Raw genomic sequence first — 18,182 nt, 5'->3', positions numbered from 1 at the left:
ACAATCACACAGAGCCAGAATTGATGTGCAGTGTGCTTGTGAGAGAACATAATGAAGAGTAATAGTTATACTTAGGTGTGCAACTGATAACCAAGCATTCTTTGGTGATATAGGTGCGTGCCAAGTCAATCAGTGATGTGCAGACGTGTAGGATAATATCATGATGGCGCATCTGCGGGTTTGGTTCATCCTCATGCAGGATTCTTTTTATTATCAATATTGCAAATCATGCGCGGGGTAATATCATCTACGGGGGTGGGGGTGGGAGGGGTGGAAGGCACTCCTCGTGCCCCTGTGCCTAGATGACGCGACTTTAAACCCCTTTATTTAAAGTGCATGTGCTGTTTTCTTTCATACGGCAGTAATTATCGAACAGGGGGGCATACCAATGTACAAAGTCTCGAATGCATCATAATGATTAATAGTAGCTTTTCCTTGAGAAGAAAAAAAAAAGATATGACATTCCGTAAATGTTGGTTAGATTAACACTGCATAATTATATATGTGATATTATTGCAAAGCTGCGAAAATCATTGTTGTCGTATAGGTGTCATTGTTGTGGTTTATTGGAATCTAAGCTAATTGGCATTTCGGATGTTAGAGAATGATGTGTATAAAATGTAAGTACTTACATGTGGGTGGGTGTGCTCTAGTGCGTGCACGAGGGCGTACTTTTTGATATGTATTGTGTGTATCATTTTGTGTATAGTCATAAAGAAAGGACCAAAATGGTCTTTTTCAGCCGTTGACTGTTGGAATAATAGCCTCAGGATATCACGTCCTTCAGGCAGTTTATCTTCAATCCACGCTAAGTGAACAAAATCTCCTCGATGTTGTGTAAAACCTGCTCTCTCGCGCAGTGCCATCGGCAGTTCGCTGATAGTGGACCGAAAGGCGTAGATCATTAGACCAGATATGGTGGGATGCGGAATGTGGCTAAGGGACTGCCATTTTTCTTTACCCGATGTGTGTAATGGAGCAGCTTGGGAAAACATCGCACAAATTGATTCCTCAGACCGCGCTCAAACATACATCTCCAATTGGCTCCCCGGATATTGCCATAATATCTTCGCCAATTTGTTCACGTATTCAAAAGCGGTGCCGCCCGAATTTGCCCCCCTCTCCACCTGCACATCAGTCTACGGGCGAAATAGCGATGCGACCCAGTTTACCTGAAAGGAATAACCTTCTCACCAGTCAAAATGAGTGATAAAACCACGCGGCTCAAATATCTGCCCGCGCATTATGCGCGATAGTTGGGGCTTATGGTTATTGGACAGACCGGCACATGTTCTGATGCGTCCAGCTTCTGCTATCCCGATCCATTTTAAACGGTCACATTTTGTGGCCACTGTCATATAGCTTTTCTTACCAGCGTCGCTATCCCTCCCCCCTTTTGTGTGTGTGTGTGTGTCTTTCGAGAGTTGTTCCTTGCGCGTAGGCGCAGGAAGGACGGGGTAAGGGAGTGTGTTGGGATGGGGATGAAGGGGGTAGGGGATGTGGGAGGGGATTTTAGGGAGGACTTCCGTACTGAGATAGAAGACTATTCCCTCTAGAACGGCACATTTTAGTCTGCATGTATCACGGATCAATTTGGACAGCGATGCCGAGTAAACCACACGCGGCATTTTGAGACAGACAGAAAGATGAAACGACTGGCACGAGCAGCCATATTGGGACACGTTGACAACTGACTCGCTACGATAACAGAATTTTAGTCAAATTTTATTCACCTGTGTTCTTGTATTTAGCAATTTCAACACATTTCTTTTTTCGTCCTGAATGCTAAGGAAACCATACCTAAAAGTGCACCTTAAAGACAATTTATGCCGAATATGCATGTAGTAGTAACCCGCAAACCATGCGTCGCCTCTGTACTGCAAATCTCTCACGTCGATCAATTCTCAATCTTCATGAAAATTGATCCGTGAATATGTACACTGGGGGAAAAAGGAACAAAAACCCGATGCGATGCACCTGGCCTGACTCATTCACTTGATATGTGTTCTGTGTGAAAATATGTAAATTGATTGATTTGATCGATTGATCGGATCCATGTCGTAATCGCGACGCGTGCGAACGTAAATAATCCCTTTGTTCTCTGCATGTAATGTATTTGTTCTCTATTTAGCTGGACACGCGAGAAAAAAATAATGATATTAGTGAAAGGTACTTGCCAGCAGGGTTTTATTGTGTCTTCTGTTTTCGAACTCTTGTCAAGAGAAATTCGAATTGGCTGTAATCTAGAAACTTTCTAGGTCTTTTTTTCTTTTGTGTTTTAATTTGTTTCGGGGTACCCTTCAAACAAAGCTACTACAATACGAGTGAGGATCTAATCCTCTCTTATAGGAGAACTTCTTTTTTGCCAGTCTTATACAGCCTTCGGTGGAATATGCCCGAAATCTAGCAAAAAAAAATCGTTGATTTTTGCCTTTACGCAGAAATCTAGCTTCTTAGTCCAGCAAATTAGATTGAATGGCAATCATGCACAGATAAATGGGATAGAAAATCACAATTGTAGCCTGTTTTCTAGGTTTATCATTTTCTTTGTCAGTATGGACAGAGAAAGATATTAACGCCGCGGACATGGTGATTTTTTTGGTGCTATGACAGTTGTCAATAGAGGGCGTATGTAATGACCTGTACATAGCAGAATTGATAGCAAAGGGCGAACGCGAGGTGCCGTCACTGTTTTGATGTAAACCTTCTTCCTCTTATATTGTCGACCATGTTCACTGACAGAGTGGACATCGACGCTTGGCAGGAAGACACGCAAAGCAAAACAGTGGAATTTTGAGTAACTAAAGACTAGATCATAATTATAGACCGGAAGTAATCCGTAGTCTTAATAGCGTCAGATGCAAAATATTGATAACCTTTAGTATTCCACCGCCATCTTAGGGGATAAAAGAAGAATCAACAAGCAACAGCGCGGTGGCATTTCATTGCGCAGTTCAAGAGTAAAAGCAGATTATTTTCGCATTCTAAAGGGTACCATACGGCTTTTAAAAAGCAACGCTTTAAGCATAATATTCGCACTGGCAGTAAAATTTAAATATCACGGACAAAAACCCACAAGCAACTCTCTGCGCTATAATACAAGATGCAGCTTTTCTGTACGTTAATACTTATGCAGAGGTACTAGTACATAGGCGTTGATAAGGTTAAATATCCCTTCCCCCTGAAAAGGAACAACCTCACGCAAGCGTGTGTATATACCCTACAAATACAACGACAAAGCACTTAAAGGCTGTGGATGCTACGATAAAAAGCAGATGAAGGGACAACAAAGTATAGAGTATCACGAGAGCCTGTACTTCCCCAGCAAACACTGTCTAAAAAATAGCAAGCAAAGCGAAGCTTTGAAGCTTTGCTTCTGGAAAAAAAAATAATCATGTCGTATCAGATAATTTCTGTAGACGAATTGTGCCATTGTACAGACAAACCACACACATAACAATGTGCTTTACAAAGCTGGTGTTTCAGGAATGAGTGGTGCAATATCATAAAAATAAAATGAAAATAAACAAAAGCATTAATTTGAACAAAATTCTGAATTCTAAATTAGTACAAGGATGTTGAAACAATCAAAATTATTCTCACATCTCTCACTGGGCGATATTACAGTGCCGTCGACATCTTATGCTACTTTTATGCACACTTTTACAACAGGGGTAGTTCCTTATAGTCAAAAGGCTTCCTTGAGGTTTGCCCGACACGGAATGTTAGTGATGCATCAATGTAAACTGGATATCAAGTCACGATATAAATTCTACACAGGAACAGGATGATTTGCATAAAAGACCTAATTTAACCCCCCCCCCCCAAAAAAAAAAAAAAAAAAAAAAAAAAAACGAAAAATGGCTTTCATAAATTTAGATTGTGCATACTACCTTATTAATTGCTTTAATCTAATCAGGAAAAGTTGGTATCATGTGGTCAAAACATTGTAGATTTGTTGTATTTCAATGCCCAAGGTGAGGAAGATAAAAAAAATCAGTTCGTTAATCACCGCAACCAAACCTGACAACACCCAAATACAATTTCCATATTCTAAGGGGATAAATATACTCACCGCTTTCTCCTGAACGAACGATGGGCAAACGAAGACAATGAAAAATATTTATGTAATAATGAGACGTTTCGTACATTAAAAAAAATAAATAAATAAACGAAAATCAGAGCAAGGGAACAGCTTTCATTGTGTAGATAGATCACCTCAGAATACCTAAGCCAACCTGCTCCCATTTAAGATTAATGTTTTAATCAATCCCAATTAAGATGTATGTTCAGTGTTTTGGCTCTAACAGCGCTTAAATCAGTTTGCTGTAAAAAGAAGGGAAAAAAAGCAATAAGTAACCGTCATTATTATCATCATTGATATCATCATTAATACTATTATTATCAACTATATGTCGCCGCTAATCCAATTATGCATTAAGCCTATAAGCCCTGTGAAGTAATGTCGAGCTCGTGGGCCTTTTTTGCGTAGTGTCAAACTATGTGGGCCTTATTTGCCTAGTGTTTAGCTCGTGGACCGTATAGCTCGTGGACCGTATAGCTCGTGGGCCCACTTTAGATGATGTCGAGCTCGTGGGCCTTGTTAACTTTAAGTGTAGCTCGTGGACTGTAGTGTCGAGCTGGTGACGTGGACCCGATTTTAACGACGCACTGTGCGCATGAGGCGCAAACTGGTATTACGTGTAGTAAACACTGCATGTGAGCATAATTATCATAACCTTTGATCTGGCTACCCTGAGCTTGTAGTGATACTACAAGTATGTCTATCATGGGAAATTTAAGTTTGCGTTACTCTTGAAGTACTATATGACCAACCCATAGAACATAACAGATGTTGAATGATGTTGTGGGGAATGATTACAGTTAAGTTCTAACCTCTGGTTTTCAGAACGCAACTTCGGCTTTGTGTCGGGACCTTTAATCTTATATCCTCCCTCCTGTAGGATCTTGTAACACTCAAAATTCTCAGGTGAATCAAATAATGTTCCCTCCCATGCCAGTCAGTATTGTATACAGTGTCCTTACGTTTGCTCGGACGTTGCCATCTGCCTTAAAGGAGAGCAGCAGCTCAGCTACGTTGGCGTGTCCGTTTTCTGCTGCCATCAGAAAAGGCGTCTTTCCCGACTAGTTTTGAGGTTGAAAATATAGAGAAATCGAAGATATCTATGATCAATTACGAACAACTGAAGGAGAGCAGAATTGTTATGCATTTGATGTTAGCTAAGAACAGAATGAAACATACAAGAAACATAAAAGAATCCAACCAGTAAGACTGGCAATTACGTTGAAGCGAATTTTGCGATGATTATGACCGAAGCATCAATTTTCTTCATTAGCAAAGAATTAGATTGGGCAATTGTTGTTAATAATGATCTGTCTTGGAAATAATTACTTTGAGAGATGAAGACACTACAGATATTTACAGAGAGATCTATTGAAACACGAGTACACACACACACACACACACATGCACGCACATACAAACACGCAAAAATAAACAAACAACAACATTTGAGATTACAAGAATGACCAATTTGTCTCAACTGCCATGCTGTAGACCTATCATCCAGGTACAGGTGGTATTACTTTGTTTTGGATGATCGGCTTGTCAGTGCGATCATTTCTTTTTATTTTGATCTTGGTTGCACTTTCGGAACACAAAAGTGAAAGGTCTCTTCTTCTTTATATCCAAGTTTCTAGCCTGAGGTAATTTCTGAAATCAATATCACAACGGTTGTCATGTTGTCGTGTCGTGGTTGTAACCTTGAAATACTCCTGACGGGTTGATGAACGATGCTATAGAAACATTTCATCCTCCTTCTTTGATTCGTGAGGGAAACGTATACTGTCACATCATACAGAATAAGGAAAACTGCTATTTTCCCTGATTTTGTTTTCAGGAATTTCAGGACACTACAAAGGAGTTTGCTCAGGAAACAAAATATAATGATTGTTGTTTGGCGTTATAATCTACTCACCTCGTTTCGTATGTCCACTTCTAGCTCATAACTCAGGAGGGTAGAAACCATGTGAATGTGGCCGCTGGCTGCGGCTAGGTGGAGTGCAGTGGAACCGTCCTGGCAGACAAACGGGGAAAAGAAGAATGTGGGTAAAGAGCCTTGTCTGCTTCATACACTTGGTTAGAGATGAGATCACAATGAAAACATTTTGTATACACTTACATAATATAAATTAGGTCCTTTGAATTATCACCTATCAAGTAGGCGTATAATTATTCGTTCACACTGTGTAGAACTCGTTTTTTGTTTTTCTTTTTTTTTGTATGATGGCAAGTGTGTTTGTGTATCTTTGTCTGTGTCTCTGCTTTCGTTGTGAGGGTGGGAAGGGTGAGTTTGTTTTGTGATGTAAGTCAAATGGATTTCTCTTCCCTTGTCTCTTTTGGCGAGACTAGTTGGTCAATCAGTGTCTCAGTAGGGCAGTGACCAGCAAAGCCGTAAAGGAAGCTTTAGCCCGACAAATAATTGATCATCGTCCCTGCACTTCTTCCACAAACCTCCGATGGTCGATGGCCATACCAACTGAGATTCGAAAAGGCTCCCACAAACAGGCACAATCTTCTCTTCTTCCTCTTAGAATTTTCTCGATTAAACCATAAAAAAAAACAAACATGCAAACACCGAAAGCTTAAATTCATAGTTTCAACGAAACTTTGACTCTTTCTGTTATAATAGCTATCTTCCAAAAGGTTTGGGTAAACTTGGATAGCACCTATACACCACATTCTCAACAGCACAGTTTTTATCTTCAGCAGTTCGATAGGACCGGGTGCTGTTCGTTATTCCTTAAGGTTCGTTATTCCGAAGATTCGTTATTCCGACGGTTCGTTAATCCGAAAATGAAAAAGGGTTCGTTAATCCGGACATTTGTGGCGTTATTCCGAAGGTTCGTTAATCCGAAAATGAAATAGGGTTCGTTATTCCAAAGGCTCGTTTATCCTAAAATGAAATAGGGTTCTCTATTCCGGAGGTTCGTTAATCCGAAGGTTCGTTGATCCGAAATGAAATAGGGTCCGTAACGAACCTTCGGAATAACGAGCTTTGTTTCATTTTCGGATTAAAGAACCTTCGGAATAACGAACCCTATTTCATTTTCGGATTAATGAACCTTCGGAATAACAAACCTTATCACATTTTCGGATTAACGAACCTTCGGAACAACGAATCTTCGAAATAATGAACCTTCGGAGTAAAGAACCTTTGGAATAACGAACCTTCGGAATAACGAACTGTAACCGATAGGACCTATGGGCTACTTACCGCGGTGCGAGCGAACTTGTTACATTTGACTTTGATCAGATACTCCAGGGCGGGAATCCGTCCGTTTTCGGCGGCAATGTGAAGCGGCGATTTCCCGCCCTTCAGGATCAGACACAGTCAGAAAAACGAGGAAAAACAACAACATATAGAATAAAAACAACAGCATTAGCACGACGAAGTAATTTTCATATGAAATTGAAAGACACGAGTTACCAACGTGGTCACGCTGTCTGAACGTGACTAAATCTCTCAAGAAACTTTGTAAGAATTTGTTGATATTATTATGTATACAAAAACTAGTGATAGATAATCATTATGTAAATTCTGATACATCCAAAATAGACGTTATGAAAAGAAAGCAATCTAATCCCTTTAAAGGACAGATGATGACCAGACCACAATAGGACATCACACCGGACAAACATCCATCACAGATCAATACACTCCACTGGCTACAAGACAACATTTGAACGTTCACAAAAGCAAGATGAACATCACATGATTGTATTGCCGGATATCATTACAAAGGAGTTTATTTTTTGAAAAAGAAACAATAATCACATGTAGATAGAATTACCTCACATGCCAACTTATCGCCACAACATCAATAAAACATACTTCAAACAGTCTTAATGCGTCCAGTAGTGAAACATGCTCATGCTAGTAACGATGCCCTGTCAGCTAAGTTTAATGACAAGAAGCACTGAAAATAAAATCAAAGGTGATTTGTAAATGAAACTGTTTGTTATGGAGAGTATAAAACTGGCTCTCTATATCGCACTTGTACTCGATAAGGGTTATTACTGTTCCAGTAGTCTTCTACGGAAAGAAGAAAATGGCAATCAATTTGCTACATGATTTCAGAGTATTCTACGATATCAAATCTATTCGCGATCAACAAAAGTGTAGAAAGTGCTACATCATGGCTCTTTGTATTCTTAATGGATCGCTTTAGTTTTTTGTTTTCTTTTGTTTTGTTTGTTTGTTTGTTTGTTGTTGTTGTTGTTGTTGTTGTTGTTGTTGTTTTTTTTTTTTGGGGGGGGGGGGGGTTTCTTTGCTTTTAATTACTTCATCAAATTTGGTATATACACTGGTCATATGGTTCTAATTATTTTCCTTGTTTGATTTCGCTGACTGCCGAACACTTGACCCATTATTTTCGCACTGCTATAATTGGAGCCCGTTTGGAATCATCGTTCGCTCTTAGCAAGAAACTAAAGATATCCGCAACTGGCCACATTGGGATTTTAACCCTTTCCCTGCCACAGGGACTTTGAACACTTCATGTCAATCGTCAATCAAAGCACGCAAATGGTTAGCAAAAGCTCATACTACAGTTACAAACAGATCGAGATGGTAAAGCAAATTGTAGCTGAGTAAATGAATGTACATAATACTATCAAATGCAATTTGATTATACATAATGACACATGCAGGATATACATGGCAAGAACATATAGAGCGGACACCATACGTGACACTATAAAATTGAATTCTGAAGTATACTTTTCGTGTCAACCTACTTGTCCAAAAGTGTCAAGAACTCAATTTATTTCAATTTATTTGTCGGCTATGGAATAACATTGATGAACACAACACAGTTTCCTCAAAAATCCACTGTGTCTGGAAATGATTTCGTGAAAGGGGCATGCTTGCGTACACTCAGTGTGGATTGATTGAAAGGATTGGTACATGGTCATCACCAAAAGAGCTTGGTATGTGATGTCAGGTTTGACCTTCGTCCACTGTCAGCTTTAATACAGTACAAGCCAATGGTACATAACCTACTGTCATTGTACAGGCAAACACCTTCTTGATGACTACAAAGTCCCGCCTTGAGTAGTGCGACGAAACTCTTGGAAATCTTCCTTCATCCCAGACAAACCCAGCTCACGAACAGCATGCACATCAAAAGAATTCTATTGCCAGTTCACAAGTCAGTGATTAAAACAAGGTTCATGATAAGAGCTAGATGTTGTTCGCGTTACAAGCGTCGAGTAGTGTCTCTCTTCATGCAGGTCGTTACAAAGTGCATGCTCACCATGGACATGATCTCTTCCCATCATGCAGTGGGATAGGACGTGACGCAAAAACCGCGCGTACCCTTCTCGCAACCGCTTACTACCCGCTTCATCCACTACGACCAATACCCTGACAAAGCCGCTCCCTCACTTCATACGATGATCGTGCAACGGGCACAAGGAGACTCGCACTTCCGCAGGCATGCCGTAGTTAAGGCCTATAATATAATCTGTACCTTTTCTCCCCCAACAGGTCTCTCCATGAAAGAGTTTGCTGGTCTTTGACGTGGACGCTCGTCCGACTCTTCCGATCTCCCAGTATCCCCCCAATACGACGTCATCATCCGTCCCGGCTCGTACTTCATATAGTAGTCATAGGCGTCCACGAAATCCTTGACGGCTGAGCTGCGAAGCCTGTGCATGAGGTTGGGGCTTACCTCGTAAATCTGCGACGATCTTCTGGAGTCAAGTTCGACGCTGATGGCGCTGTTGCGGCGCTGCGACGACGACGTCCTCCGGCGGGTAAGGAAATCCACCGCCGCTGCTGACCGACGCCGCATTTTGTCGCATACCGTAGGACTCGGGGGGCTCTAACGAAAGCGAGCGACTTTAAAACTTAAGTTTGTGTGCCGTAATAGGCAAATTAAATAACATGTTTGCAACAAAAGTTTGCAATATTTGACCAAAGTCCTATTAGTCCATGGGCCAGGCCAGATATTGGTACCATCTGAGGTGGCAAAACCTTTTTGGTGTCATTTTGTTCGTCGGGCATAGATATGCTTATCACGCTATGATAGCATTTCCAAATGAGTAGCTTAGTCATAGTAAATGAATTTTTAACCAATTTGGTCTCGTTGTTATATCCCTATACTTCTGAATCGAAACTAACCGCTATACAAAGAAGAGCACTGTCTTCTGTGTGTTCCATAGAGCTGTAAAATGCAGCTCTATGGTATGTGCACAGGTGTTCTGTTGTAAACGCGGTGCGCTTAGTCTTTATTCAAGGCAGCGAAGGGAATGTCCAAGGTTATGATGTCCACAGCGCTTAGTCTTTATCTTAGACGGCGAAGGAAATATCCAAAGCGTATGATACAGTGTATATCTTTTTATCTAAAAACAACAACAACAACAAAAGCAATTCCTCGTGAATTTTACCGTATCTTTCAATTATTTATCATTTTCCGGCCAAAACGCTTCGGTGAAAATGCTGATACCACGCCAATGTCGCTTTATTTCCCTCCAACAATATAAGATAATGCAAAAACAATGTACTGGTACACTACGATACAATATAATGAATGATATTGTAAATGAACAGAGTGATTTTTGTTTAAAACTGATGTATTTGTTGATAGGGTAGTATAAAAACAGTATAGATAATCCCTTTTATGAGGAACTTTAGATATGATAACGGTACATTGGTCTAGATAAAGAATAAGCGCACCGCGTGACAGCTGTGGACATCATAACCCTTTGGATATTCCCTTCGCTGCCCTGAACAAAGACTAAGCGCACCGCGTTTACAACAGAACACCTGTGGACATACAGAAGGCAGTGTTTTTCTTTGTATAGCGGTTTAGCTTCGATTCAGAAGTATAGGGATATAAAAACGAGACCAAATTGGTTAAAAATTCATTTATTATGACTAAGCTACTCATTAGGAAATGCTATCATAGCTTGATAAGCATATCTATGCCCGACAAACAAACTGACACCAAAAGGGTTGTGCCACCTCAGATGGTACCAACAACCCATTTTTCGGGTCTTGGCCCATGGACTATATAGAGCACAACACATTCCTTGACGTTCTGTTGCATTATGGTTTCGTGAATGCTCGTTCGAGAACTGTGATGTTTTACATCATGATAACTACGCAACAATACTCATAGCAGAATGATTAAAGAATAGAGCATAAAGCATGTATCGTTGCATCATAGACAGCGATGAATAAGCTGGGAGTCATTATATGCTATTTCAAATTGATTCAATTGTTTTATAGTTCTATTTGCCATTCCACGGAGAATTAGTCGAATAACTTTCACTTTAAAAGCAAGCATCCCTTTGATGTTCTTCAGGATAATCTCTTTTTGTCCTGGTTGGATAGTGCTTTCACGTAGTGTCGCACGCGCTAAGAAACAAATTATATTTGCAAACATTCATCATGCAAGAACTCAAGCACAGACAAACACACACACACAGACACACACAAACACAATACACACAGATTTACACTCAAAATTGATCTCATGGGTGTCATTTGATGCACTTGTGTGTGGAGGGGGCTTGTCTTATGGTGCGTGAAAAACACTGCATGACCGTGCAGAATACTGCAAATCACAGCAACACTAAATCGTCACAAGAAATCATGCGTATTAATAATAGTTGCCCTTCCTGTCAGAGTAATTACCCTGCGTCGCTGACGGTCTTCGCTCATTTTGAAAAAAGAAGAAAATAAGTATTTTAGCAAAGTGCATTATTCCCAGCTATAATCATAACGTGACATTTGATTACCTTTTTCTATAAACAACAAATGCTCTGAAAATAAAGTCACGATCTGTTTCTGTCTCCTTTGAAAACTCTGGAGACATTGCTGGTGAATTTTGGCAGCTCCCATCGTCGAAACATTTTTGTTTTATTGAATCAACAGGAAAAAGAGGTATGATGTAAAATTATTTATCCAGTTGATGTTCCATGAATGTTCTTTCCTTAAAGAAGATAAGGGCAATTACCTTTATAGTGAAGAGCCACTCAATGATCAAACTGACCCTGAGAGATATACAGTGAAATCATACAGACGGTTCAGTAGACATGGTAGACGTTTCATTAAAAAAGCATGTTCGATAAGGATAAGTTTCACCTATTGAAATAGCAGTGACGTCAGTGATAGTAATGACGATCACATAATATGCAAATTAGTTGAAATTTCACTCTTTGACAGTCATCAAAGCGATATCCATTTTGAATTATCATGAAAATGTTGCATCTGACAATGGTGTTTTGACAGACTAGGAGGTTGAAATCTATGAAGAGTGGAGCCGTTATAGGCCTACAGCAAGAAATATTCTTACTTATAAAATATATAATTTGCGTAAAATATGCTAGTCAGTATCTGATTTAAATGAAGCTTTACCGTTCTGTGTGTTTGGAATAACTTTGGTGGTATTCATTACAATAAGCTTGGGCATGAAAGGCTCTTTCAATTTTACACATGCTTCGAGTGGGTGGTAACTGAGAATGCACTTCAAGGCAACTGTAAAAAGACACAATCTTTTACATTCTATTATACTACACAAATTTCACTCATATATAGGATTTGAGACAACTTACCTTCCTGTAGAAAAAAAAAGCAAAGTCAGTTTTCGTCAAAATGTGTTAAATAGTTCAGAATCATGCATCTTATTGTTTGTTTTTTTAAGAATAGCATATAATGGTTTCAACGACACCAAAATTAGAAGCTTAAATATTTGAAGTCAGACATGACGTTAAAGATCTGTTTTCGTGGTGATTGGTACTTTTTCAATTCACGAGCTGTAATACCTGAAACAATATTGTGGTATACTCAAAATGAAATAATGACAGTACACTTTCAAAATGTAATTCAGCAGCAAAAAACAAACAAACAAACAAACAAACAAACAAACAACAATCAAACAAACAAACAAACAGAACAAAACAAAACATTAACAACAAATTCAAACGAACAAAAAAGAAATGAATAAGAAATTTGAAAACGCTCTCCAGGATAGCTGTCATCAGTTATAATGATGCATCTTTAAAGTATAATGAAGCAGAAATATTATATCAAATGTATCAATGTTGATTTAACAGATTGACATTCATATACATATAAGTATATATCATATAGGCCTACATATGCATTATGCATATACATATAGGTCAAAGTGTACATAATATATATGTACCCACATGAATATGTATACGTGTTCATGTGTATGTAAATAACACATATCGTATGTCCCAAAAAAAAATTACAACGGGGCCCTACGCAATGATATCTTTAAAGATATTGCATCAATCTAAATACAAATTCAGGGTATGAAAATATAACCCATTGCCCACATCTTACAGAAAACCCCATTCGATTTGCTTTAGTGGTCAAAGAGAAATGAGGAATTTTGTAGAGGATGTCGGGAATCTCTTTTGTCCAAGTTCTGTCTATTGTTCACACACAAAATCATCGAAGTGCTAAACTTGGAAGAATCAGACTCATGACATGCTTTACTACAATCCCCATTTCTCTGTGACCGCTTCACCAAATCGAATGGAGATTTCTGCAAAATAGAGCTAAGATGTTATATTTCAAGACCCTGAAGTAGCATTGAAAAAAGATAATCATATTGGATGTTACCAATGCGAAAATCTGATTGTAATTTTTGAGGGTCATACTGCAGTATGTCCCTCAAAAATTACAATGAAATTTTCGAATTGATAACATCCAAAACGATCGACCTGTCTAAGTGCTACTTCGGGGCCTTAAAACATAACATCTTAGCTCTATTTTGCAGAAAACCTCATTCAATTTGGTGAAGCGGTCACAGAGAAATGTAGATTGTTGCAAAGCATGTCATGAGTCTAATTTTTCCAATTTTAGCAATTCAATGCTCTAGTGCGTGAATAATAGACGGAACTTGGACAAAAGAGATTCCCGACATCCTCTACAAAATTCCTCATTTCTCTTTGACCACTGAAGCAAATCGCATGGGGTTTTCTGTAAAATGTGGGCAATGAGTTATAGTTTCATACCCTGAATTTGTATTTAGATTGATTTACTATTTTTAAAGATATCATTGCGAGGGGTCCCGTTGTAATTTTTTTTTTTGGGACATACTGTACTGTATTATCATTATTACATTCGTACATAGTACTCTGATGTTAATGTCTACATCTACGTGATAAAAATTCTGTTGGTTTCGATTGATTGCGTGATATAATATCGCGAACTTCAAAGGGAAAAACCTGCTAGGCAAACCCTCCTATTGTGTCTGTGATCTGGATCCTATACTGAACTACATAATACGGGCCTAAATTCACGCTTAACTGCTACTGAAAGAAAGGGAAAAAACAGGGCGTAGACAATAATCAAACTGTGACTAATTTAAGGGAGTGCAGCAATTGCCAAGACCTTGAAATTCACTGCAGTGATTATATTAATCAAATAATAGCTTTTGGGCACTAAACTCTGACATGTGTCACTCACATTTGAACAAGGCCTCTACTAATAAAAAGATTCTATGATATCTATATTCTTTTCAAAGTGATGGTGCCTTAGAACTGTGGGAAGATAATTGAAAACATCATCCATTTGCACAAAAAACGTTGGGAATGCGTCAGGCCATTTTCCCAATGTAATCAAATCTATGGGTATTTTTTTTTAATCAAACGAACTATTAATTTCCAAAGAGTACGAATAAGCTCTGAATTCAATCCACATACTAAGTAATCCAATTTGAATGCAATAACTATTGCTATGTCAGGCAAGCTTCCCGTATATCAGAAGCAATTTTTGCCCCGACGTATGCATATTTTTTTTCCCGTTGTATGTGTCTTTATAGAGAGAGGGAAGGTGTCATTATACGTTTATTACCTACTAACATCATAATTGTATCGTGACTAATTTTTCTCACCTCCTCAGGTTTGGACTTCTTTTCGACGAACGACTTCTCGCTGCGCTTAGTGGGTTTTTCTTCTTTCGTCTCCCCGGCCTTTCCCATGGCCATGTTGCCAAGTTGGCTCAGATTCCCCATGACGTTTCCCGCCGCAGCACTGAACAGTCCGGTGACCTATAGTTACGGAGCAGGTGGGCGTGTCCATTTCCGGTCAGTGGCCAGATTTGTTTTTGTTTTTTGTTTGTTTGTTTTGTATTTTGAGATGATGATGTATATTGATGGTTGTTAATTTGTGAACACACAAGAATGTGTGCGTGCGTGTTGTTGTTGTTGTTGTGGTGGTGGTGATGGTTATGGTTGCGGTTGTGAATGAAATTAATTGCATGGATTATTAAGATTATTACAACCATCGTGGTTATCATCAGTTATTGTAAATGTTTTTTATAATGATGTAAACATCGCATAAAAAAAAATCACCCGAGAGGACAGGGAGAGCGTGTGTTATGCAATTGGTTGGGACCATGCGGATGGATTGATTACAATGATCGAGATTATCAAGGTAATTATCAGTTGCCATGACAATGGTGATGACAAAGTGGATATCAGATGTGAGAGTGATGTGTTCGAAATCATTTTGTGGAATCAAGGCATGAGCAATCATGGAAAAGGTAAACAATGTATCGTCGCCGAGTGAGAATAATGTTAGCAATGGGGGAGGAGGATGGCATCAATTCAATGCGTTTGAAACATGCATGATCGATTGAAAGAAGTTAGAAAAAAGGTCAGGAAAGTATTGTGTGGTGTTGATACATTAGAAGTTAGTATGTCATGCATGTTGATCATGGATTAGTTCATTCAAAATCAGCATCATCAATATCATTGTTAGTGGAAACACAACCATGCAGGATATCGTCATGCAGAAACCCACGCAACCCATCAAGAGAAATGATTAAATCATACAATTTTGGGTTATTCCGAAAGCACGTGCAATGAAAAATGTAAGTGATGTACATTTGACGTGGTGTTGTACGCAGACAAACGTGTTTGTGTGTTTTCAACATGCATTACGTGTAATGGGGTTTGGTAGATTGTATATATTTGTAAACGTTGCAGTTGAAAAAAAAAGGACCGGTCGTAAAGGTGCAGAAGTCACGGCAATTGTGAGAAGATAAAAAGGAAACACAAAACGACACACTTTAAGAAAAGAACAAACTGTGTAAATAACCATTGTGCAAAATAATGCAAAAATACTGGGTATCTCATTGTAAAAGGTTCACACATAATAATGATCTGAAAACGTTTGTTAACTAGGCATAAAACTATAAACATATACAGTAAGTTATGAAATGTGATTATTTTTCAAAGTTATCGGCAAGATGCGTGAAAAATGTTTACTCGCATGTGAAATTCTGCAGTCATTAATCTAATCTTTCCTCACATATAGAGAGATCTTCGGCAATGTCGTTCAAATTCAAAGAAAGTATACAAAGCTATCATTTAAGATTAACATCAAACTACTGCTAGTTCCACCATTAACTTCCGGTCTCTCTCGAAATACATTTTAGAACGAAGAAGACAATGCCCCTTACGTTAGAAATGCATGGTGACTTTATAAAGAGAAGTGTCAAGACAACTCCTCAAATGATCACAGGACAGAGACATGTACATGCTTTCCAATTCTAAATCTTTACAAATCCACACGTATACATGCATGCACTGACTATTATATAATCATACACCATGCTACTTTACACAATCTCAAATACAAAGTGTTTGATCACAATCATCCGATATGAGAGCTTTAAAAGGTTCTTGTTAAAGATTTAACAGAAGGCTTAATGCTTATATATCTATTCTATCTAACCAAAGAGAGCGGAAATAAGGATTGGGTAAAAAAAAAAAAGAAACAGCGTGCGGAATGATATACCACTGCAAGGCGAGACATCAAACAATGCTTGAAACAGGCACCACGCTGTAGCACGTGGTTGTTTATATTTCTATCATCACCATTTCATCATTATCAGATATCTCCCAGTAGTCCTGAGGTCGCTAACTAACTACGCACGAAAGCATACAGAGGCCATCGTCACAAAAACACAACTGTCACATGACTGACCTGACCTCTCCTTCGATATCATCACACAAACAAACACGCATAAACGCGCGCGCACACACACACCCACACACACCACCCAAACATAAGATATACACACATGAAACAGCAGCAATAAGCAAACACGTACATATACACGCACACGCACACACATGCACGAACAAATCAGTGTAAGGACCAATGGACATTTACGAAAGGCAACATGCATTCCCTCAAATCTATGTGTTGATGAAAAGAAAATACCCGTAACAACAAAATGAAATCCAGTTACCAACCGTAACGATAAAATTCTTACCCCACACCATAATTATTACAGAAAAAAAGAACCCACAGAGGCTGCATGCGTGCCCGTTGTTCTAGACACCTTAATATAACCAGGGAGATCACCTCCCTGATATCACATAATTAATTCGTTTAAACATTGCAGAACAAATCTTCCAAATTCCAAAATCAAGATAATTTCAGAACTTGTATCAACTACGCAGTCGTACCCTTTGCTATAGCTCTGCGATAATTATAATCGCATACTATACATGTAGTGTAAAAATACATAAATGAATAAATAATAAAGTACAGGAAAGTACACGTCTTCCCAGTAAAGTCATTCTGTGTTAACAAGCAGGTGCTTCATCAAATGTTGGATCATAACATCTCCTAAAATCGGGAGTAAAAATCGAGGTAAAGACTCTGACAATTTAAAGGCATTTCTACGTAGGAAGACTTCCTATAAGGATTTCGTTAAAGACGTTTCATGAAACTGTATGCAATTCTTATCAAAGACAATTTGAGTGATTATTGAGTTATCCAGAAATTGAGCGTTTCTTGACCAGCAGTAATATCTTTGTTAAGAATAATTATTACAATATACCTAGTGTAAGAGTTTCTATACTTTCTATACTTCTCCCCGCAAATTGTGCATGACAATAAAAGAAAATGGTCGTATTATATGACATTTACTGTACCAAGGAGAGGTAGAATTTAGGGGGTAATATAATTTGGTATTGTAATATGGCCGGAACAGAAAAGAAGATAAATTTGATTCAAAGATGTTTTATACGTAATATTCTTAAGGCTTGGTGTAATATACTCTTTCCCCTGATCTATCTGTAAAAAAGTGAAAACC

General features: G+C 38.7%; 1 protein-coding gene across 1 annotated transcript in view; it reads right to left on the bottom strand.

The window, feature by feature from the left end:
* The window catches only part of LOC139735081 (uncharacterized), a 55,621-nt gene that overhangs the window by 25,592 nt on the left and 11,847 nt on the right, over window positions 1-18,182 (bottom strand). The window contains exons 6-9 of the mRNA XM_071645853.1: window positions 14,965-15,120; window positions 7,299-7,397; window positions 6,000-6,098; window positions 5,047-5,145 (exon numbers count right to left, since the gene is read on the bottom strand). Coding sequence (XP_071501954.1) covers window positions 5,047-5,145; window positions 6,000-6,098; window positions 7,299-7,397; window positions 14,965-15,120 — 453 coding nt within the window. The remainder of the gene's footprint in view (window positions 1-5,046; window positions 5,146-5,999; window positions 6,099-7,298; window positions 7,398-14,964; window positions 15,121-18,182) is intronic.

Source organism: Diadema antillarum, unplaced genomic scaffold (assembly GCF_040938485.1).
Source record: "Diadema antillarum isolate AM-2024a unplaced genomic scaffold, OU_Dant_1.0 seq00000563_RagTag, whole genome shotgun sequence".
NCBI lineage: Eukaryota > Metazoa > Echinodermata > Echinoidea > Diadematoida > Diadematidae > Diadema > Diadema antillarum.
The sequence above is the reverse complement of the archived record's forward strand: the minus strand, read 5'-3'. Positions and strand labels throughout refer to the sequence as shown.